This window comes from Pituophis catenifer, unplaced genomic scaffold, assembly GCF_029215685.1.
Source record: "Pituophis catenifer annectens isolate HBS135680 unplaced genomic scaffold, rPitCat1.0.hap2 SCAF_16, whole genome shotgun sequence".
NCBI classification, from domain to species: domain Eukaryota; kingdom Metazoa; phylum Chordata; class Lepidosauria; order Squamata; family Colubridae; genus Pituophis; species Pituophis catenifer.
Genome location: NW_027256896.1, coordinates 21,169,115 through 21,193,183, shown reverse-complemented (window position 1 = coordinate 21,193,183; position 24,069 = coordinate 21,169,115). Strand labels below are relative to the sequence as shown.

General features: G+C 49.6%; 2 protein-coding genes across 2 annotated transcripts in view; both read left to right on the top strand.

Annotated features, from left to right (window-relative positions):
- The window catches only part of CACNA1H (calcium voltage-gated channel subunit alpha1 H), a 132,366-nt gene extending 120,309 nt beyond the window's left edge, over positions 1-12,057 (top strand). The window contains exons 26-35 of the mRNA XM_070955121.1: positions 3,428-3,579; positions 3,928-4,037; positions 4,152-4,285; positions 4,394-4,464; positions 7,184-7,262; positions 7,660-7,781; positions 8,422-8,721; positions 8,989-9,178; positions 9,525-9,694; positions 10,534-12,057. Of these exons, the coding sequence (XP_070811222.1) occupies positions 3,428-3,579; positions 3,928-4,037; positions 4,152-4,285; positions 4,394-4,464; positions 7,184-7,262; positions 7,660-7,781; positions 8,422-8,721; positions 8,989-9,178; positions 9,525-9,694; positions 10,534-11,694 (2,489 nt within the window). The 3' untranslated portion in view covers positions 11,695-12,057. The remainder of the gene's footprint in view (positions 1-3,427; positions 3,580-3,927; positions 4,038-4,151; positions 4,286-4,393; positions 4,465-7,183; positions 7,263-7,659; positions 7,782-8,421; positions 8,722-8,988; positions 9,179-9,524; positions 9,695-10,533) is intronic.
- Positions 12,058-18,714: 6,657 nt separating this feature from the next.
- B9D1 (B9 domain containing 1) lies at positions 18,715-23,330 on the top strand. Its single transcript, XM_070954864.1, has 7 exons — positions 18,715-18,804; positions 19,536-19,604; positions 20,021-20,132; positions 20,259-20,355; positions 20,785-20,847; positions 21,210-21,277; positions 21,651-23,330. Exons 1-7 carry the CDS (start codon positions 18,733-18,735, stop codon positions 21,794-21,796), a joined length of 627 nt encoding a protein of 208 aa, XP_070810965.1. The 5' UTR covers positions 18,715-18,732; the 3' UTR covers positions 21,797-23,330.
- The last annotated feature ends 739 nt before the right edge of the window (positions 23,331-24,069 follow it).

Genomic DNA, 24,069 nt, shown 5'->3' with positions numbered 1-24,069 from the left:
TAATTTGGGGATATGTTGCACAAGACATGTGTCCATATTTTCCACCATCCAATGGTGATGAGTAGAAGACCTGGGAGCTTCTGATCACAGGGACACATTCTATGCCCAAAGAGAAGGATCTGATTCCCAGATGGAATCTTGACCCCAGGTTTCTGCCAGGGTCCCCATGAGCTTTTGACCCAGCCTTAAGCTTCATAAAACCAAGCAAAGGGGAACAGAAGACTATTTAGAATAATACATAGGCTCAGTTTGTCCCCTATTTGTCTGTGCAACAGTGTAAGCATTGGCTTCAATGGGACTGTGCATTGGTTCTACGACCCCGTAATCAAGAGGGCAGTTATGTTCGCCAAATAGCTTATGTCTTCCCCGGCACCTTCTGTATTCTCCTTCTGCAGTGCATGAGTTGGCATCTCTTCTAATGGACATTGCATGCATGGTGGAACGTGGTGTGGCGTGGATGTCATGCTTTTTCCTATGTCGTCAGTGTACTTTCAATGTAACATGTTCCCAAGCCGGAACTGCATGTTCCTCACATGCTGGGGATCTCTCCAGAGCTTCTGCTTGCCTCTGACCTACTTGGGAGATCAACCAAGATCCCTGGTGTCCTTTTTCTTCAGCTTGTGTGTCATGTCTATGTGTTCTACCTCTTTGTCAGAAGGAGACCACTACTTTGTCATGTATCTCTATTGAAGCAACACATTCACCTGAAACTGGAACCTATTAAATATCCTGGGCTATAATTCCCCTAATCACCATCTAGAACTATTGTAGTTCTAGAGATCTGCAGGGCATCACATCAGGGGAAGTTGGCCTTCAGACTCTTTTCTGGAGAACCCTGGAGGAACATGTTGAGAATTCATCAAGGCTTTCCTTAAGGAGATCAGGGATTAGCCAATGTGGTCATTAGAATTGTTCCTCTCAGAAACATTAGGTATACTTTAGGACATCATCACAGCACCTACAAGATAAGAGTAAGCCCCAACAGACCCCTAACACTCAGCAAGAACCACAGTCCAGTATTTCAAAGACAGGAAGTGAATGGGTAGTTGTTGACCTGAATGAGTTAGAAGCTAATGGGGTCAACCAACAGCAAAGGATCAGAAGAGAAAGAAGCAAGGATGGGATGAAAACAAGTAGGACATTTGCCCCTAAAGGGCAAAATGGGACAGATGGACCATTAGATGCAGCACCATGGAGAGCTCCCCATGAACCTCTCTTTCCCACAAGGTGAGGGACCAGATAGAATTTCCAAGGTCAAAGAGAGATGGTTCATAGGGATTGATGGACCAGGCATTAGCTCTCTGGGTTACCTGAGACAATGCTCAGGCAGATGGTTACTGCCACCTTAAAAATACCTTCTGAGCATGGAGTTTCCTCTGATGCTCTTGCTCCAAGGTTTTGGTGGAGACCAAGAGATACGGCACCAGAGCTTGATATCCAAGCTTCCAACTGAGTTCCACATACATTGGAGTTCTGATCTGGTTAGTGATGCTGACTGAGTTCAGAATCCTTTGTTTTACCCAAGATCTCCAGGAGAGAAATCTAGGGCTTCCCAAACCTAGAAAATCTTCACTGTGAGCCAGTGAGCTGCTCAGATCACAAAAACCAACCCAGTATGTTGTCTCTGGAGATTCTCAGCCCTCCAGGTCATGGTTGTCCAAAAGGTGCTTTTTTAAAAGGCAACAGGACTTTGTTTTTCCTAGAAGACGTTTCGCTTCTCATCCAAGAAGCTTCTTCAGTTCTGACTGAATGGTGGAGCACGGAAGGATTTATAGTCAGAACTGAAGAAGCTTCTTGGATGAGAAGCAAAACGTCTTCTAGGAAAAACAAGGTTTAGTTGCCTTTCGAAAAAGCACCTATGGGAAACCCAGTATATTCTTAGTCGGTTCTCCTTTCCTGGGGAGCAGCCCTTCACTGTTTGGTCTTCTTTCCATCTTTCCATGGTGCTCAAGCAGAGCTCTCACAGCAGCGCTGCCTCTTCCTCAGACCCTCACCCACCAACCCCCGTTTCCTTTTCTCCCAAAGATCAAAATCCACCCCTTGCTTCAAGATGCCCCGTTGCTAGGATTAGCCCCACTCGTTGCATGCTGCCCGCCGTGTGTGGCTTCAGGAGCTGATTGACGGCCTCTTGCCAATTATCCTGAGAGCTCAAAGGCTGCCAGGCAGGAAAGAGAAGCCCCCGTTTGCTTTGCGAGGCTTTCAGACTGCTAGCCTGGAAAATACACACACACACACACACACACACACACACACACTTAAATGTCCTTTTTAGCCATGGAGGGAAGGGAGGGATTAATAGCCGAAGGGTTACCAGTCAGTCGGGTTCCTTTTGATGTGATTAGTTCCGCTTGCAGATTCCGATTGGCCGGGGTCTTGCATCAGCAAAATGCTTGGCGATGTAACAGTCGGCTGGGAAGCATTAAAAGAGTCAAGGGCAGGAAACAGAGGATTGCAAATGACTAGGTGGGCCCCTGAAGGACTTAACTCCAGCTCACCCAGACTTTTTCTTTCTTTTTCTTCTTCTAACAACCAGCTGCCTGCATCTCCCAGAATCAAATGGGGAAGACCGTACTCACTCGGGCTGAGAATAACAGGCAGAATTCCGAATTTTTGTGAGGATTTCCAAAAGGGGTGGGAAAAGTCCTAAACAACACCACAATGCTAAGACCAACAAATCATCTAGATCATGGGTGTCCCAACTTGCCAACTTCAAGACTTGTAGACTTTAACGCCCAGAATTCCCCTGGCCTGTTGGGGAATTCTGGGAGTTGAAGTCCACAAGTCTTAAAGTTGCTAAGGTTGGACACCTCTGATCTTAATGAAGCCTCCAGTGTGAGATTTCTACTTTTCCATTCTTGTACCAGGTTTCCTTGTCTGGTGCCTTGAGATGCATTAGATTTCATCCCCCATAATCCTCGTTGGCTAGGAATTATGGGCATTGAACCCCAATGTCCCTGAAGAGCACCAGCTTGGGGAAAACTGTGTGGTCCTCACATTTGAAAGAGAACAGGATTCCTCAATTGCTGGCTTGCTGTAATCTATCATTTCTCTGCTCCCTCTCTTGTTTTAAAGAAGCCCCCCAGGCTTTGGTTTCATAAAATGCCCCAATAATTCCACCCAAATCGTAGTTTTGGGAAAGGCAAGATCCCAGCCTTTGAAGACAAAGGTTTCCTGAGCTTGCAAACCTTCACCTCACGTCCAAGAACTCTGCAGCATAACTGAGTCCATCTCTGTGTCTCAGTGGGCAGAGGAAAAGCATCACGGCCTTTGGGTGGCCTTGACTACAAAACCTACAATCCACAGAGCCATGGACTGCATGCCCCTTGGACAGAACTCGCATGGTTTTGCGCGCCAGCATGGCTTGTGTTGGAAAAGGCTGAGGAGGCTGCCGGAAGCTGATTGGTCCTTGTTGGGTTTTTTCCTGCAGAAGCTCAACGACGCCCATACTACGCCGATTATTCACCTACCCGGAAATACATCCATTCGCTCTGCACCAGCCATTATCTGGACCTTTTCATCACTTTTATCATTGGTGTCAATGTCATCACAATGTCCATGGAGCACTTCGATCAACCCAAGGTAAAGGCAGCTTCTCTTGACTCTCCCGTAGCTTTGGTGGACCCCAGGACTGGCAGTTCAAGGGCAAGCCAGGAGGGGCCACTCAATCCCGGGTGTCCGGCAGCCAAGGGCTGAATGCCAGGAACTTGTTGCAGCTTCTTCAGAAGGCAGGCAGGAAGGAAAGTCATGGATGGATCCTGGTGGAGCTTCCACGATGAAGGGCAGGGCAGCTGATTCTTTGTCTAGAGGTCCCATGACATGCTCACATTGTTTAACTGCTATGGGAGATCCCATACCTCAATTCCTTTTGCACGGTCACTAATGGACCCTAACAAGCAACCCACCCACCCCTCCTGTGTTTCCTTGCAGTCTCTAGAAGAGGCCCTGAAATATTGTAACTACTTGTTCACCTTCGTCTTTGTGGTCGAAGCCATCTTGAAACTGGTGGCCTTTGGCTTCCGGAGGTTCTTCAAGGACAGGTTGGAGATGGGATGGTGGTGATGTCATTTGGGGAAGGGGTGGTGGTGGTGGTATCACCACATTGCAGGCTGTTGAGTTAGCTCAGCCCCTGTGCCTTGCCCCACTCCTTTTAGGTGGAACCAGCTGGATCTGGCCATCGTCCTGCTGTCCATCATGGGGATCACTCTCGAGGAGATTGAAATGAATGCCGCACTCCCCATCAACCCCACCATTATCCGCATCATGAGAGTGCTCAGAATTGCTAGAGGTGAGGGGCTTCTCTGAGTATCCCAGAAGTGTCTGCCATTGGAAGGTGGGCTACGTCTGAATGGGGAGGTTCCATTGTTCCCAGACTCCACTTTCCTTTGCTTTCCAGTGCTGAAGCTGCTGAAAATGGCCACAGGGATGCGGGCCTTGCTGGACACGGTGGTTCAAGCCCTCCCACAGGTAAACCCTGGAGCTGTGCAGATGTTAATTTTCCTTTCTCTTCTAAACATCAGATCCCCCCCTCCTCCTCCTCCTCATATATTTTCAACTCCCATGCCTCCAGCTTTCCCAAAATGTTCAATTTTGTCTCGCCCCAAGAGGGGAAAAAAATGACATGCCCAGAGGGATAGCTCGACACATTATTTCCCAATTGCACTGAGGACTCTACTTCCAGCAGCTCAAAATGTAGTCCTCTTGTTTCTTTTTCTTTCTTTAACTCAGCACTTGAGATAAGGACTCCATGGCTTTGAGTCCACAAGTCCTAAAGCTTTTTCAAAGCTGGCTTCCCTTTTTTGCACTCACACCCAACAAAAGACAAGCCACGGTCGCCCCTCAGTTCTGTCTCTGGGATGCCACGGAATAGATATTCTCGTGGTATGAAATGCCGGGGCCCCTTTGCACTCTGCCCTGGAGCAGAGGAGAACCATCCTGCGAAAGTCTTCCTAATGCTCTGAACCCCTGCAGAGGGGAAGGAGGCAAAGCCCACAACCAGCGAGATGCTTTTCGGAAGATGCTCTCTGATGGGCATTAGCCAGTCTCAGCCAGGCAAGGCATCTCACTCTCTCTCACACACACACCTGCCACGGAGGGGTCAGGAAGAGGCCCTGACTTTTGCATCCCCCTGAAAGCCTTCTGGGGGAAAGGGGGCTCAGACTAAGCCTGCACCAAAAGCTCAAGCAATCAAATTGAGGATGAGAGGGGAAGGAGCATCTGGGGACAAAAACAGACCAGAGAAACGCTGCCCTCCCTCTGGAATACATTTGCAGGCTGCCCACATGTTTGAGAGATAGTGGAGCGTATGTGGGACAAGGATGGGAAAAAATGCTGATAGATCCTCTCCTCCCCCACCCCTCCCCCCTAAAAATAAAAATAAAAATCCAATGCCTCCGACAGCTGAAACGCTGCCCTCTCTGATCCCATCACAGCCACTGCTCACCCCACTTATCACTGCTCTTCCCTTTTTCGGACGAGGGCTCTCCGCACATCCGGCCTGCCCCATAGCCCTGTGCTGGGGGAGAGCAGCTGAGGACCTCCCAGGAAATGGGTTTTTCCCAAGGGTGAACCGCTCAGGCGCTAGCCTGGGAAAATCAGCATTTCTACAGTCCTGTAACTTCAGTTGCAAGGCTGCTGCGTAAATTGACTGCAAGCGTTTTCGGGGCTGCTTAAAATCCAAGTGGAGAGCAGCATCTCCCCCTTTACTCGCCTGTTACAACCCTGGAACCAGGGGTTGGTGGGTGGGTGGGTAGGCAAGGCTGCATGAGCTTCTCTCCCCTAAACCTGGCAGGTGGCAGATCTGGGGGACTCTGGGCGGGCAGTTCTCCAAGGGCTCCTGGGTCCTTGAAATGTGCCAGGTGGGCTCACCCACCCTTAACCTGAAGCTTGGAGAAGAGACTTAGCCTCTCTTTTTATGTCCCCTAAAAGCAACGGAATCGGTTCCCCATACTGGACTTCACTGTAATTTAGCCACCACCGTCTCTCTCTCTCTTAAGGACCCCGCTTCTTTCCTCAAGTGCCTTACGCCTTTGTTAAGCCTCGACATTGTCAAGCTGTTCTCCTCTCAAGTAGCTGAAGGCTCCCAGCAGGAGAACGGCCACTTCTGCTTCCAGGCCCTTGTCTGGAGCACTGTGGAAGAGCCGATAATTATTGATGATGGGATGAAGTCCTCTTGCCTGTGGCTTCGGACTGTCAAGCAAGAAGGGGAAGGAGAACCAGAACAGGAGAAGATTTGTAGCTCAGGGTTGACATGAGGGGTCCCTGGTGCTCTCTGAGCTTGCTAGTTTTCTTGCAGAGGTTTCATGACCCAACTGGGTAACATCATCAGTGCTGGTCAATGCACTAACACTCAGCGAGCTCAAAGAGCACCAGGGACCCCTCAACAAGGAGAAAGGGGTTGTGAATACAGAAGTTGTGGGAGCTTCACCACTGGAAGCTTTCAAGAAGGAACTGGACTGCCCTCTGTCAGAAATGGCATAGGGTCTCCTGCTTGGGCAGGGGGTTGGACTAGATGACCTACAAGTCCCTTCCAACTCTGTTATTCTGTTAGCTGGCTCTTTTCTCTTGGCATCCAGGATCTTTCACAAGGTCAGGGGAAGAGGTGCCTGGGGGTGAGGGTGGGGTGCAAGGCCTTAGGCATAGGGCATAGTGTCTCACTTTGCATCACACAGGGAATGCTGCATTAGGAAGGACCTCACTGATAGGATTCCCCCCAATCTGCCCCTAAGACTTGACTCCCACTTCTCCGGGGCTCTCTTTGCCAGTCTAAGCTCTGGGAATTCCCTCTGGGGCTGGAGACGCCCAACAGTCTTAGGTTCTGTTGAAGGGGGCCCAAAGAGACAGGGCACATCCTTCTAATACTACAGACCTTTGCAAGCTTTGGGAAGACATGCAAGCTGGTTAGTCACCATACAGGTGTAGTTTGAACTCCTACCTTTCACTTAGTGAAGATCTGGCTTCTTCTCCAACAGACTCAGGTGGATGTAAGACGCAAGGAAGGACACCTCCATTCCCCCAGTTGTGTTTGCATGAGTCATTGCCCATCCTCTCTAGAACTGCCCAGGGGACCCCAGGTTGGAGAAAGCTCTGCTGATTCTTGTTAAGGCCGGAAATCCCACCTAAGCAAGATAAAAATCCTTCTGTGATATCAGCTTACTTCTGATTTTTCGACCATCTCCTTTTCTAGGTGGGGAACCTCGGCCTGCTATTTATGCTCCTTTTTTTCATCTACGCTGCCCTGGGGGTAGAATTATTTGGGAAATTAGGTGAGTCATCTTCTCCTTTTTCTGTTGTTTGGTGACCCTCTTAATACGCCAACCAGGCTTTCCAGAGAACATCCTATCTCTGCTGAGAGCCAGGTGTTCCTATGGCTTGCATAAGGGGAGAGAACCCCAACCTCGCCCTTGTCCAGCTCAACTAAGTTCCCACCAGCGACCAGGCAACCAGGCCAAGGGAATGCCAGAATCTGGTGGGTACCTCCAAAGAACCAGGGGAGGGTCAGCATGAGTTCCAGGGGAGCAAATGAAGAGAGAGGAGAAGGGGTTTTATTCAGAAAAGAGAATGTTGGGAGTCAGATGATGGAATCCTCAGCTACCTCCAAGCCATCATTTAACTTTCTCCAAGCTTGTAGCTAAGCGTGGACTCACCCTTGCTCTTTTGTAGACTGCAGCGAGGAAAACCCTTGCGAAGGCCTAAGTCGGCATGCTACCTTCAACAACTTTGGAATGGCCTTCCTCACCCTCTTTAGGGTATCAACTGGGGACAACTGGAATGGGATCATGAAGGTAAGACCTCCACATCACTTTCCCAGCAGAGCTTTCTGACCATGGCTGTACTTTGAGTCGACTTTACTCTGAGATGTAGTTTGGGTCGACTATGGCATTCGTCTCCAACAATCGAGGTATAGAAGACTCAAGGCCACCCTGCTTCACCAGCTTTGTGTATTATTTGCTAAGAATAAAAGACAAGACCAAAGTAGAGAAAATGTACCCCAAATAGATGCCCAATTCTGAGGAAAAGTAAGGCTTTACACAAGGTAGAATTAATCTGTGGAAGTCCTGGTCTCCATTTAATCAGAGCCACCAGTCTGCATGCCTTGAAAAAGGAATTAGAAAATCCATAGAGGAGAAGAAGTCTTTCACTGGACATTCACCATGATGGCCATAAATGCATAGAGATGCCACTGAAGTTAGTATGAGTTTGGGGAAAGCTTTTGCATCCATTTCACCCATATTAGCTCCCAAAGACTGCTAGTTGGCCATCACTGGGCAGATGGGTCTTTAGCTCCATTATTGCTCAGTGAAACTCCATGTTTGCTCACCTCTAAATGCTGAATCTCTGGGAGAAAACTTAGGAGGACATTAAGATTTCTTCTCGGTTGACCCGTCCACCTGAAGTAACCTTGCTCTTATGTCCCCCTTCCAGGACACTCTCCGGGAATGCCACCGGGATGACAAGCACTGTCTCACCTATCTGCCTGTCATCTCCCCTGTTTACTTCGTCACCTTCGTCCTCATCGCCCAGTTCGTCCTGGTCAATGTGGTAGTGGCCGTCCTAATGAAGCACTTGGAGGAAAGCAACAAGGAGGCGAAGGAAGATGCTGAGATGGATGCCGAAATCGAGCTGGAGATGTCCAGAGGGATCAACACACCAGAAAGGACCATGGATGGGAGACAGACCCCTTCCAAGGGGGGTTCACCCCTGCTGGTGAAGCATCAAGTCATGGTAAAAAGCTAGAGAAGGAGTCTGAAGGAACGTACCTCCCCAGGCATGGAAAAGAAGGGGGCTGAGCCTCTTTGGGGTCATGTCTATGTGATCTTCCCCCATCCCTCCTCCTCGGACACCTGTCAAGCTAAAGAACCTTTCTGCACTTCCATTCATCCGGAAAAGCAGTTTGCTGACCATCCTGCCATGCACGTATCTCAAAGCTGCCAAGAATTACAGGTTCCCAATTTCCCCGAAATCTCAGCCTCCTTTTTTGCTGCCTTGCAGGGAGCTTCTGCTGCTGCTGGAGGTGGTCTTAGGGACCCCCAGAACCTTCTGACTCTTCGCAAGATCTCGGTGGCAAGGATGCATTCGCTGCCCAATGACAGCTACATGTTTCGTCCTGTGATGCCCGCCAAGCCTCCCTTCCCACTCCATGAAGGGGAGCTAGAAGCCTTCTCCTACAAGTCACCTCGAGGTAAGGCGTCAGGAGGATCTGGGCCTGCTGAGTTTCCTACCAACCAATTTAGGTTGTAGTGTGTAAAACAACTTCCAAAGCAAGAATTCTAGAGCTGTAGCATGGCATAAAAGAGGATAACCTTGTTTTGAGCAGGCACCTTATGGAGATGCTAAGAACTGCTTGATGTTTTCCACCAAAATGCAAACATTCTCTCTGCCAAGATGAAGACCTCCAATCTGGAGATGGTGGAAGGCCCCCAAAAGGTCCCCAGAGGAAACAGTTGCTTCCTTCCGACATTTGTTCAGCTTTGAATGAAAGAAAGAGAAGAATTTCTGAGGAATAATTTCCTTCCTTCTTCTTCCAGGATCTGTCACATCCATCCATTCTCAGCCGGTGGTCACTTCATCATTGAGGATCCCACAGTCGGCCTTCCGCCCAACAACACCTCCTCCCAGCCACAACATGGGAGCTCCATGGAAGCTTCTACCCCCTCGCCCTGCCCCTCGCACCCCCAGCAGACTGCTGTGCAGACAGGTCAGCTTCCCGGTCTCTAGATGCCCTCTCGTGTTGGGGGGGGGGAGGCAGAAAGGTGCTTGATAGCCCATGGAGAGGGACGGGAAATGTCTTCAGGGCCAGGAAGCACAGAGACAACAGCTTCTCTTCAGAAGTTGTGGGGGCTCCATCACTGGAGGCTTTGAAGAAGAGACTGGACAGCCACTTGTCTGGAGCGGTACAGGGTCTCCTGCTTGAGCAGGGGGCTGGACTAGAAGACCTCCAAGGTCCCTTCCAGCTCTATTCTGATTGAGACTAAGTGGAGTCAGGGGCTGTAGAGCAGAGACAATGCAGGAGGAAGTCCAGAGTTCAGGACAGAGATTAAATGAGAGAGACAGAGAGAGAGAGAGAGAGAGAGAGAGAGAGTCATTCATTCATTCCCATATTGCTCCTGCTGAGTCAGCAGACCCTCAACTGGTAGATGACTCTCTGACTCCCGAGGCAGCCAACTGCTGGATCAGGCCCCTCAACCTCTGGCTCTTCCACGTCACAAGAGGCAGTGCCACCACGATACTCTCAGCCTGTGCAGGTAGAAGCTGGCGTGCTCACAGGGCAGAGGGTTGGGCCGACTGCTTTGCAGGCATCCGCAGGTGGGTTCAGAGAAGCCACTTCCATGAAAGGGGCATTTCCTGGGGAAGGCCCAGCTCCACTTTGACCCATCTGCTTTCCCCTAGATTTCCATGCTAACTCAACGCTTCAGGGAGGAGCCCCCAGAGAAGACAGGACCCCAACCGTCTCAAAACATGGAACCCTTCTTGGATACGTGGGGCCTCCTTGTGTTGGAAATGCTTATTTTTCTTTTTTATCTCTTTGTTTTTTAGGAAGCCATCCAGAAGGAGTCCTCGGATAGCTCAGCAGTGGAGTCAAAGCAGTGCGCCCAGGCAGAGATGTGTGAAAACCCACCCCTGAAAAAGTTGTCTCACAGTATTTTGGGGGCCCCTCAGCCTCCCCCAGCCCCCACATCCCTCCCAGGCAGTCCTCCCCTTCCCCTTCCCCAGCCCTCCCCTTCCCACCCTTCAAGCATCCACACCCCCAGGGACACCTTCAGCCAGCACAACATCTCAAACAGGAGGTCCGCCCACAGCAGCATCCTGGACAGCTCCCTCTTCGAGTCCTCCGACTTGGCGGATGAAGAGGTCAGCCACATCAACAGCTCCGCCAGGGGCTGGGGGGCGCAGCTGGAGAACCGGGACTGCTCGGACTCCCCTTTTGCCTCCCCGGCGCCATCTCCTGTCCCCTTCAGGAACTGCAGCACAACCAGCTTGACCATGGGGAAGGGCAAGGAGAAGGACCTGAAGAAGTTCTACAGCGTGGACACCCGGGGGTTCCTGGCCAAGCCGACGTGGGCGGATGACCAGCGACGGCACTCCATCGAGATCTGCCCTTCAGTCGGCAACGGGGATCGCGGCTTCGCAGATGCCTCTGAAAGGAGAAGGCTGCCTCTCCAGATCCAGTCGGAGTCCGAGTATCTGCACGGCATCCGGAGGAAGAAGAAAATGAGCCCTCCCTGCATCTCTATTGACCCTCCCATGGAGGAAGAAAGCAGCGCCGCCACGACGCGCAACAAAGCCTCTGAGAACAGCCTGCTGAGACGGAGAACGCCCTCCTGCGAATCCACGGCCTACAGGGACTCCTTGGAGCTGGCCGAGAGTCAGCCTGGAGAACTGGCCTGCAAGGCAGACCGCTGGGCACCCCCAGCCTGCCGAGGGGAGCATTTAACCATCCCAAGCTTCTCCTACGAGCCGACAGACCCCGGTTCCATGGGTGAAGCCTGCGAACGCCGCCAAACTGTGGGCCCCTCTGTGGATTCCTCACCGGAGGGTCCGAAGCTGCAGCAAACAGACCCCTTGGAGACTCACGGCAACCCCTCTGAGACAACCCAAGAAGAACTCCGAGGGGGCAGGAATTGTCCCCTCCCGCAGCATGGACCGGTTCCAGGGACCCCAACCAACACAGAAGAGGTTGTGGACGAGCCGGTATAGCTTCCAAGGGGGGGTGGTCTTTGGTGAACTTTAAGGGCTTTGCCACCACATGTGGCTTCGAAGAGGAGAACAGGTTGGAAAGCCACCTCTCCACGGCTGATGCTTACCCCCCAAACCCTTGGCTTCTCCTCGCTGGGAAGGTCCGGCTAGTGTAGAAATGGAACCAAAGTCCCAGAGAAGCTCCAAGCGTCCCAAGAGGTTGAGGGGTAGCTGGAAGGAACCCGATTTCCTTTCCACCCAGCACAAGGAGAAGCTGTTCCAATGTCCCTTTTCCTCCCTCTTCCTCCCCTTCCCCCTCACCCAGCGTGGCCTCGGACCCCTCCAGGGGGGTCGCAGACCTTTCTTTTATCTTTTTTAAGGCAACCCGGGGTTGGTTCAGAAAAACTTCTTTTTCCGAAAGGGCACCTTTTCTTATTGCACGAAACGCGGTCGCGGGAAGCTCACGTGGCCAGGCAGAAGCGAGTTGTATATTGTTCTGTATATCAGCAGTTACTATAAATAGAAAAACATGTATTTGAGATTTTTTTTAAAGGGGAAAAAATGAGGAAAACACACACATCACAGGCAGACACATCGCAACACACACGCCCATAAATGCCCACAAGGAAGCTCTCCGTCAGATGCATATTTTTGCAGAAAACCCACCCGTCAGGACGACCCAGAGACGTCGGCCAGAGGCGCTGAGCGCCCCTAACTCAACCTAGTTACACCACCGTGCACCAACCACCGTCCGTTCTGAAGACCAGTGAATTCACTCTTTGCGCCCATTTTCCCGTCCCTACAAGCAAAGGTGTCCAACCTTGGCAATGTGAGTTCCTCAGAAATGGGGAATTCTAGGAGTGGAAGCCCACAGGGTTTTAAAGTGGTCAAAGATGGACACCCCTGCCTTGGAGTGACCCTAACACTGCCAGTTCCAGCTGGATCAGGCTTCCCATGGGAGGGGGACTCGATCTGTTTTGTTTCATGTCTGCATTCACATCTGATCCTCAGTGGAGTGATGTCTTTGTAGGTTCGATGTGGACGCGTCACCATTTTTACTGTTGTCTTTTCAGTTTGGCCTCCATCCCTTCATTTTCCTTCGCTGCCCACTTCATGCCTTGCCAGCTTTCTTCTGGTCCTCCTTGTTCCACAAAATGGAAAAAAAAAACCAAAACCACTACTGAATTGTAGCCAGTGCAATAACAATTAAGTTATTAATTCTTCTTATGGGTAAAAGAATCTCTCCTTTTTTATGATGAATAATAATAATATTATTATTTTACATATACTCAAGCGATGTTGTATTTTTTCCCCCTTTCCCGCCCCCTCTCTGTTTTCCTATGGAATTCAGGTGAAATGTTGCAATAATCCGAACTTTAAAAGTGCACAATGAAAAGTAAAGAAGGAGATTTCCAAAGTCAGCAGGAAAAGAAAAAAAAAACCAAATAAATAGTAAATTATTTAAAAGTTTCAATTTTGTTTGTGGCATTCAGGGAAAGAAACCCTAAAGATCTCCGATCAGCCAGAGGTTGGCTTGTTGTTTGTAGACCACAGAAGAATTCTGGAAACACCCCCCACCCCCGCTGCGTTCCAGCCCAAAAAGTAAACATGTAGAAAAAAATTCAAATTTTTCACCTGGCATGGAGGAAAAGCAAATGTGGAAGGGTCCCTTGCTGGTAACCCCCCCCCCCCCCGATACTTGTTTCTGGAGCTGATTTAAAATGCTGGGGGTGGGGGTGGGGGTTTAAAGGGAAGTCTCTGGGTGGGACACTCAAATGCAAAGCCACTGGTGAAAATGATAAGCAATCTTTTGCTTGGATCCCAGTGGGTCGGCCTGGCATCCCGTCATCTCCAATTCAGAATGGCCCCTGACAGTATTTCAACACAAACTCTGGGATTCTATCCAGATTCTTCTCCACCCCCTAACCCCCAATGGTGGTTGTTGAATCCAGCATTACAGCCTTGGATTGAGGTCGCTTCTCCCTCTGGAGTCTTGGAAAGTGATGGACAAGGTGAGCTCCTCAAAGCATCCAGGTGGAGCCGGGTTCAAGCAACAGATGAAATGCGGCTCCTTTCTCCTGGACTTGCCCAATCTGTTGGCCAAACTAGCTTCATGAAGGCTGGATGGGTTGATCCCAAGAAGCCGTGTTGGTTCTTGCATGGCCAAAGTAGGCCTCGTTCTCCTCTCAGGACATATGGATTCCCCGGAGGGAGGCAGGAGAGGCCTTGCCAGATGTCTGTTCTGTTTCCCACTGACATGCCTTTTCTCTGTGATTTAATGTGGGAAATGACCTCCCAGAGTTGGTCTTCCTTTGCCCGTGTATCCTCAGGGGTCCAAGCCACACTGAGAGAAACACAAGGAGGACAAGGAAAACAAACTCCAGTCTAATCACTTCTGACCCCAACCCCTTTCCCAAGGATTCAAAGCAATGCACGCACACAAACAGGGAAGTCATGTGGCTTGATTTGTTTTTAAAACAGCCCAACAGCTCAAAAAAGAAGCCATCTCCAAATATAACTTGGTGTTTATTTGGGCCAGTGGTATAAATACAGTGGAAGCAAGGGTTTATTTGACTGCAGCAAATAATCTATGTTCCAGACTTATTGGATACCATTAGGTTCTCTGAAGGTTTGCAGGAAGAGCTGCAAAAGGGAGGGAAGGAGGGAGGGGAGGAAGAGAGGAAGGAACTGCAAGAGGAAAGCTTAAAGAATAAGAGCCATTATGATCTACTGTATCCTGGCATAAAAGCTTTCTGAAGTCAGATTTAATGGAGAATGTCAATTGAATTATTTATCCCCAAGAGCCTGTACAAATATTGAGGAAGATTATTAGCCTTTATGCCACTTCCAACATCTTCCAATGACGAGAGATTAAATATGATTTTTCACTGAATGAGGACTGCATCCACAATTGCTCAGGGGCAGGAGACAGTGTCTTTAAGCAAAGGAGAGATGCAGAGAGAGAATTTCAAGTCAATAAAATTAGACTTGTCCTCTCTAAGCATTAAGCAACCCATTATTTCAGGTGAGACGGATACCAGTGAGTCATCGTTACAATCCACGCAAAGATACATCAGCTTTCTGCACCTCAGCCATCTCTTACGATAATCACCAACTCCAGAAAGGAAATAAAAGAAGCTAAGGATCTAAGCTGGATCAGATTCTTGGCCCATCTTGTCCATCATTTCATTCTTGCGGAGGCCAACCAACTGCCCAAGGAAGCCCACTACTCTCTTGCCAGGTGGCCTTCAAGAACAGTCTTCCCACCATCATGGCTAAGAGTGGTTGATCCCCAAGACTTCCATGAATTAGTCCAACTTTATTTTGAGGCCAGCTAGGTTGGTGGCTGTCATCACGGAGGACCACTTGGCCAACCAACTGCCCAAGGGAACCCACCAGTCTCCCAGGAGGTGGCTTGACCAACCTGTTGACCGAGAAGCAGAGATCATCCTTCTCTTGATTGTTCAGGTCAAGGGTGGTAAACCCTGACCCAAGGAAGACTCCAGATGTGGCCAGAGGGCCAAGTGGCTGACCCTCTCAATGGAGGCCCCGTTCTCAAGCTGAGTTTCAGAGCCGCTCCTCCTGGCTGGCAGGATTGAGAGGGTTAACGGAGTGTCCCTGAGAAGAAGCACCCGACTGTCAAACCACTTTCTTTGATGCTGGAGTGAGTCATTTATTAACGCAGGAGGACAGGTACTCAAAGCGCCTTTCAGAACCAGCTGTGCCGAAGAGGGACAGAAATGCAGACGCCTCTCCTTGTCTTCTCTTTTTTCCTCCCTGTTTAAAGAATTAGGATTTATATACTTGCTTTCTTCCAGAAAAGACAGCTTTGATTTACGCTTCTTGTATAAGACAACATTGTGCACAAACAGGGAGAAGAGAAATAGGAAGAAATCATGTTTTCAGCCTTGGCAAAGAAACACTCTGCCGTCACAAAGGCGAAGGGGGTGTAGGAGGGATCTGAAATTTGATTGCCGATTATAACCAGAGAGATCTAAATCCCCAGGAAGGGTTCGTTTGAGGTTCTCCGGCACAGCTAACTCCAGTTTGCCACCAGAACGTCACTGCTGCACAAAAGCAATTGGGGTGTTGCAAGGCCAGGAATCCCCCCTCCGCCCAGGCTCGGATGCCCCCGTCCTTCCGATGGTGAAGCCAAGGGTCTGTTTCGATAAACTGGGCTGCCCTCCAAGAGACCAAAAGTCCTGTTTGGATTGCGGACTGAACACTAAGACGAATAGATGAGAAGCCCTTGGCTGGTGCTGAAGACCTAAACTCTTATGCCTGCTTGATGAAGCCAGGAATAATGGATTTCAAGGTTTTGGGGTCATTAGCAGTGCTGCTACGACACACGTATCACTTGGCCAATAATCCCCCAGGTGTCCTCAGCCACCGCAAGGTATAATTGAGCATGATGAAACTCACAAGTTCCCTTTCCTATGGAAGATACTTCCATTCCCAGGTATGAATTTGGGAGGGGGTGGGCTCTAGGAGAGGCAATAGGACTGGCTCACCTGAATAAAATCCACCCAAAACAAAAGTGAGGGCAAAAATCTGGTGTGACCATTTGTGACCGATGGTCCTGGGAGCAACCGAAAGGTGCATTGGGGTGGGGGGGTTTCACCTGTTCCCATTGAGGTATCTTGGATGTTGCTGCCCCCAAAGCCACACAGGTTTCTGCCTCCTGCCCCAATTTCCAAAAGCTGCTTTAATGCAATCCTTTCATCTTTCTGAAGCTTCCACATCTGTGGCCAGGACCAGAATTTGGGAGAAATGAATAAAGAGGCCAGAAGGTTTCTCAGCATGACCGTTGCTTCAGCCCTGCCTGGGTGAACCAAACCAAGAAAGCTGACATGGTCAGGAAGAGCCTAGGAGCTTTGCAGATTGGGCTCGGCAGAATTCACACACACACATGCACACACACACACCCCATCATGCACCTGGCAAGACAACAGGCGAGTTCTTGGTGGAGCAAAGCCGCTGCAGCTTCAGAAGATGATCTACTGGTATTTTAATGAAGTGACGGTCAAAAGGGTGGGTTTGTTTCAATGCCTGTAACAAGGAACTCTCTTGGCTCACTGTCTCCCAGGCTGCCAATTAAGGATGAGACACAGAGCAGGGCCTGGGAACTCAAGGGAGACCAGCAAGAGACCCAGAATAGTTCATCCAGGAGGCCATCAAGGAACAGGCTGGTTCTTCCCCAGCAACTTTGCAAGTCGCTCTTGAGAGAGCGGAAAAGACTAAGGAGTTGGTGCCCTGCAGAAAATCAAGAGCCAGAGACGCAGCAATTAGAAGTTCTGCCAGCTGCTGCTGCTGCTTCTCCCCATCAAGCAGGGAGGCCAGGAGGACTCGAGATTTGGGGTCTGTCTCTGCTCAGGCTCTGTGGCAGGAGACCCAGGCCAGAACCCTCCAATGGGAGCAAGCTGGAGAAGGCAGGTTAGCACTGGCGGCCAAAGGAGGTTTTTTCTTATCCAGAATAATTCCTGCATTGCCCTCAGACAGGCTTTCCAACAGACAAGCATAAACAAAGCAGGGACAAAACCACAAAGCACAGTTTACACATGTACCAAAACGAAATAAGAAAGCCATAGCAACAAAATCAGAGATCTCAATATCCCTCAGATCCCAAGACGTTTTGGAGTTGAGCAAAACACACACACAGTCAGTAGCGCTTCCCCCCCCCACACACACACACCACACCACACACACACACACACACACTGTCTGCCCTGAAAAAATAGGCTGCAGGACAGCTCCCGCTGACCCCTCCCAAGGGTTGGCTGGCTGTTTAATTATTTATTACTTGTTTAGCAGATTTATATTGCTGCCCATCTCATATACTGGACTGGAGGTTATCCAGTGCATTAAGAAAGTAAACAACTGGGAAACCACTTGAGAGAGATGGTGGTGATGATGATGATGATGATGGATTAAATTTGTCCACCATCCCACGACTCTGGGCAGTTCACAACAATCAAAAGAAATTGCAATCATGTAATAATTGAATTAGATAATTGAATAGGGACATCTAGTGGTGGCAGAAACCCAGCCTCGCTTAGAGAAGCTTCTTGCAATAAAAATACCAAAAAATGCTAATAAAAGGAGAGCTTTTAAGCTCAAAGAAAGTCCTCTTTTTCTGATTGTTATTTCATCTTTTCATCCAACAAATACCAGTCTTCAGACTTGGTATTTTCTGGCCATTTGGGTTCAAACAGCCAGCTCAGAATCAGGGAGGTATATAGTACCTATACATAGCATGTTGAAGGGTTTTTGACAAAGCTGCAGTGTCAAATTTAATAAATTCAACACCTCCAAACTGAGTGAATCTCTTTTGTACCCTGCCCAAAACTCCTGATTACTATTGGTATTATAGTTGTCTTTTTCTTCCAAAGCCTTTCAAGTTTAATGTGCAAATCCCGGTCACTTCATCTGTTTAAGAGGAAGTGTTTCTATAACAGGCGTGCAACGTTGCTACCTTTCTCAGAATACTACCCCCTGCGAATAAAATGCAGTTGCTAGAATGATGCTTTAAAGCAGGGGTCTCCAACCTTGGCGACTTTTAAGACTTGCGGACTTCCAACTCCCCAGCCAGCTTAAAGTTGAAGTCCGCAAGGCTTTCAAGAAAAGATTGGACTGCCATTTATCAGAAATGGTGTGGGGTCTCCTGCTTGAGCGGAGAGTTGGACTAGATGACCTATAAAATCCCTTCCAACTCTGTTAAAAGTGGCCACGGTTGGAGACCCTGCTTTAAGAGGCAGCTTTGGTTCAAGCTGACTGGTTGACCCCCAGAGAGGGGAGGTTTGCTTCCAAAGTGTCCGGGCAAATGTAGGGGGGCTAAATCCGGACCGCTTTGGAGGTCACTAGATAAAGTTGTCGGAAAGGCTCCCGCGTGCGCACATCACGGGGGAAACGCCTGAGCAGCGTAGACCTCCTGGCGAAGAATTCGAGCCCTTTCGCGCAAAGGCGAAAATTGTCCCCCGAGGCTCGCCGTCCGCCGTTGCCAGGGAGGGCGGAGGACGCGCCCTTAGCGACGGGCCTCTTCCTGCCGCTCCGCGAGGCCCGATGGCGACCGCTTCGACCGCCAACCCCACCGTCTTCCTCCTCATGGTCAGCGGGCAGGTCGAGAGCGCGCAGGTGGGTCAGCGGGCCGGCTTTGTCCAGCGGCTCCCCGAATGGCGAGGCGAGCCGGCGCGTTTCTTTTATTTCCCCCCCTCCGGAGGGCGACTTGGTATCTCCCGCCCGGGCGCCGCCTATGCGGTGGCGCATTCCAAGTCCAATGGGGGGGGGTGAATGGACTCTCGAATCCGGTGTTCTGCAAAAGCAGGACTGAAAGAATAAAACTTTTGAGTGAATGTTCTGCAAAAGCAGGCGGCCCCTCCCCGTTTCCGACTCTCGGGTCCCCCTTTTTGCACGTAGGGAAACCCACCGGGGGCGCCCAACGGTGCAGCCTTTATGGGGCGGATGCAGTCTGCAACTGCAAGGAGATGCACGCGGGGTAGGAGAGGAGCAGCGGCGTTGCTCGTGCGACCTTGCACCGGAGCTCCCCCGGTCTGCCTTTGGGGAGGAGGAGGAGGGGCAATCGGAGGGTGCTGCAGCGGGCGCCCAGTTGGGGAAGGTGGTGCCCATTCCGCGCTCCTGAGGTCTGGACAACTCCGGCTGCAAGGAGACACCCACCCACCCCCGTTCCCCCTCCATGAAACGAACCCCTTGCAGAGAGGGAGGAGACCCTTCTGGGAAAGGGGGAGTTTCCCCTTATTTCAGCTGCTGGAAGAAGCGAGTCCTTTCCACGCGTGGTTTGGTAGGTACAGTGCAAGGTTGGATCTCCGGCCAGATTTAAAGCCCAGATTTTCTTCTCCTCTTTGCAGTTTCCAGAATTCGACGAGCTCTACTGCAAGTACTGCTTCGTGTACGGCCCCGACTGGGCTCCGACTACGGTGGGTCTCCCCGAGGCTTAGCTGTGGGAAAGGGGTTCCGCTTGCAGGGGCTGCACCCCCACCCCAGAGAGCGAGCCCTTTGCAGCCTGAAGCCCCCTCCTTGCAAATAAGAAATGCACCGGGGGTTAAAAGAAAAAACAAGGGGAGGGGTCCTGCTTGTCACTCATGGCTGCAGGAGGACCGGCTAAACTGAGGGTTCCAACTTCTGTGGCATGGAGCTGTCCACCTCCCTTCTGACTCCAGGCAGGAAAGGGGCGAGGAGCCCCCTTGGCCACCGGTGTAGAACATAGAATATTAGAGGTGGAAGGAACCTCGGAAGTCTTCTAGTCCAATCCCCTGCTCAACCTCTTTGTTTGTGCCGGCTCTGGGAGCCCCCCGAGATGGTTCCAACTTTAGTCTCCTTGGCTTTCCCGTAGGGCCTGGAAGAAGGCATCTCACAGATCACGTCCAAGAGCCGGAATGTCCAGCAGAACCTGGTCTGGAACTTCCCGATCGATGTCACCTTCAAAAGCACCAACCCCTTTGGCTGTAAGTGGGAAGGACCCGGGGAGGGGAGATGGGGCTTCCCGTCACCTTCTGGCCCTGGGGACTGACTGTTCTGAGAGGTGGGACAGGCGAAACTCACCTGCAATTGAGGTCTTTCTGTTCTTGTAGGGCCACAGATCGTCATCAGTGTGTATGGCCCTGATCTTTTTGGAAATGATGTGGTTCGGGGATACGGAGCTGTCCATGTCCCTTTTACACCTGGCAGGTGAGATCATCACAACCCTGACCGACCTCTCTTACTTGTTCCAGCCCGGTGCAAATTTGATGCATGAAAATAGCCTCATCCTCATTTTGATACGTTTGTCTTTGTTTGTGTATATATATTTTCTTCTTTGTGTGTGTCTTTTTTTGAATATTGTGTTTCTTTTTGTACTGTGTATTTTAATTTTTGGAAATTTAATAAATACTATTAAAAAAAAAGTAGCCTCATCCTTCTTTAGCCAAGAGAATTTGATTCTTTGGGGCACCAGAAACTCAGGGAAGCAAACAAGTTTAGTCACCTTATTAATGATTTTGTTTTCCTGCCTGGCATAGAGGCGGAAGAGGGTTTAGCGTGGGAAGGACCAGATTCGGGGTTCATTATTTCTGTTGATCAAATCTCCCGCTATTTTGATTGCCTAAATTCTGTTTTCAGGCACCAGAGGATCCTCCCGATGTTCGTTCCAGAATCAACCTCCAGACTGCAAAAGTTAACAAGGTGGCTGCATCTTTTGTCCAATTTTTTTTTTTTTTTTTGAAGAATTGTTTTATTTTGAAAATGAGATATTTTTGCCTGCTGAAATAGCAATGGTTGGTTGGCTGGTGGGCTTCTGCATCATTCACTCCCCTCAAGTTCCGTCCCTTGCACTTTTTCAGGGAAAATCGCCAGTGAAAGAGGATTAATGAATATTCATTTTGGTGGAGAATGTGGTGATTTATATATATATATACCGGGGAGAAGGAATTCCAGGATGGAAGGAGCTGAATAGGCACTTGTTGGCCTGAAGTCCTCAGGACTTTGGTTGAATAAGCCCCAGGTGGGATGACTTGACTCAGCCTTCCCTTTTGCCTTTCTCCCAGCTGGCTGACGGGCAGGTATCCAGAATTCACTGACCCCAAAGTGGTAGCCCAGGGCGAAGGCCGTGAAGGTAGGTACTTGGGGGTGCTCTGTGTTTATGCCTGGTGCGTTCTGGAGGGCAAAGCTGCCTTTGGATCCAGAGAGAAGAATGTGTGCCCAAATGTTGCCAAGTCAGGGCGTATTTGAGGCTATTCCTACTTCTGTCAGGGGCTGCCAGCCGCCAAGTAGTTTAGGATGGGCAGAAAGCAAGGGATGTCGTGAAGAAGACGGCTGGAACTCAGCTGCAGAATTCCAAGCCTTAAGAAGAGTGTCATGCATTTGTGCTCCATGCCAGCTATTAGCCACAGAGCCCCAAACAAGAAGCGTCTTGGGTCTGATCCATTTCACTAGTAATGGGGTTGCTTTGTAAAAACCTTGCTAAGCCTCCGTTTGCCCCTTTTCAGTGACCAGAGTTCGCTCGCAAGGCTTCGTCACCGTTTCCTTCAACGTGGTGACCAAGGACATGAAGAAGCTGGGATACGACGTCAGCTCGCCGACCCTCGCCAGCTCCTCACTAACCTCGGTGACAGACGCGATGCGTAAATTCTAGACTTGCAATTTTGGGTTGATGCTGCCTGCAAGACGCAACTCGGAGATGACCAAGGTTATCATATAAAAATGTTTTTGTGCCAACCCAGGAGAAGCCAGACCAGACCAAACCAGTGCAGATGTGCAGAAATCACAGTGTCTGAGGGGCTTGCAAAGTGGGGGTGTCTGGTGGCCAGCTGTGGCTACGATAAGCCATTTGCAGACGAGCAGTGGGCCAATGCTCTGCTTTTAGGGGCACTTGCTGTGTGGGCCAGCAAGGCATCCCTGACTTTCGATTATTGTCACAAGTAGAAACTGTTTCTGCACGTGTGCACACACACTTGCACACACACAGAGAGAAAGACATGATTAGTGTTATCAGGAGGGGTTGGATGAGAAATGAGACTTTCCATTGACATTGCCCCATTTTAGCAAGGTATTCTCATAGTTTGCATGAATAGCCTGTATGTCTGTGGGTATATAAGGAAGAAGAAGAAATGAGATAAAAGCTGTGCAAGTTGTTTCTAATTTCAGTATGTCAAATAGGATTTAAAACAAAAACGCTGGTTTAATTTTTTTATTAAGTTACAGGTTTTATAAGAATCTCTTATCCCCGTAAAGGTCTTGGACCGTGGACTTTTGATTTTCAGTTTAAAATACAACTCCGTTTAGGAATTTGTAGTTTTCCAAATAAATTAGTTCATTTCCTGACAAAACAGATTTCTGTACAGTCTTTGATGCAAGACAATTGATGCAAACAATTGTTGTTTTGTTAAACCCTGATTCATGCCTGTTTGTTGTTTCGTAGCAGCAGGAAAATATCAAACGGAGTACTTTTTTAGGGAGCTGAAAAAGCGATTCAGTCGATAAAAGCTGATCTGGTGAAGCTCTGGGCTACCCAACAGCCTTGTTAAAAGTCAGAATTCACTCAGCAGGGGGAGCCCCAGCCTGGAGAAACCCAAGTTGCTCCACCCTCCGAGACTGCAACTCTCTCCGCTAATCTTCTCCAAATTGGCCCTCCCAGTAAGGGCTGTGAATGGCTGCTGGGCGTGTCCCAAGGGCCACAGGGAGAATGGGACATCCTCTGGTTCCCAGAAGGAACCCTTCACTCTGCATCCTACCTTGGAAGAAGGCTCTGGGGATGCCCAAGTCTCCCCTCCCTACCTATAGGCCAGAGACTGCCTACGGGCAGAGGGGTGGGGGCAGAAGCCCTCCACCACTGCTTTCTGGCTTGGCTGGCCCAACTACGCTTGAAGTTCCTCAAAGTAATTGCGCCTCAACCTATTTTGGCAAAAAAAACCCCCAAACCCTGGGAACAGTAAAAGTTTAACAGGCTACCCACTGCAGTAACTGAGACAGATGTGGGTGTTAAATTTACTGCTGGGCTAATTCCAAAGAGGAATATACAATATACGTCTTACGTTGCAAGCAAAGCTCTAGGGGAGAACGGTTGGTTTTAGAAGTTGACCTGCTATGAAGAAGGGCCACTCTGGAGGCAGAGGGAGGGCACATAAACTCAACCAAAGTTGACCGTATTAAAAATGTTTTTGTTGGAATCCCAGGCTGCCTCAGTTCTTCTCTTGGCCATAAAAACCAACCTACCAGATCATTTTTCAGGTCGGCGTAGAAACAGGATTCTTCTTGAATTCTTTGTGGCCACCAACTGCAAAAGTATCTCCCAGAAAGGAAGTGCTGGGTGCCAAGAGCTTCTCTCGATTAACCTATTTTCCTCACGTGCATGGAACTTCCTGTTCTCATAATGGTTATCGCGCCAATCTTTTCAGGAAATTCCAGCTCCTCTCTGGTTTGTGGGCTAAGAGGATCACGAACAGAGGGATCGCTGAAGATTTTAACAGCAAAGTGCACACAGATTATTTTACGTTCTGCTAATGTTTAAGCAGTTATGTTCTGCCTACCAAAAGAATTATGAAAATCTGCTTTTTTCCTGAAAACAAACTTCACAAGCCAATGGAAGCCTTGAGTTTTATGCCGTAGCTTCTTTGAAATATGTGGATGGTTTGCGATAGTGGCAAATATCTGTAGCTCGGGTGGAGGATGAAGGTGGAGATTCGTTCTCCAAGCTTGTGGGTTGGTTTCCAAACATTTCGTTACCAGGCCAGGTAATGTCTTCAGCAGAATTTACGGGACATCAGTGTTCTGTTTATAAAACCCATCACAAGACCCTCACCTGACATGACGCTCCCATCACAAGTCCTACTGACCACACAAAGCCCTTATAAACAGAACATTGACATCCCATAAATTCTGCTGAAGATGTTACCCAGCCTGGCAATG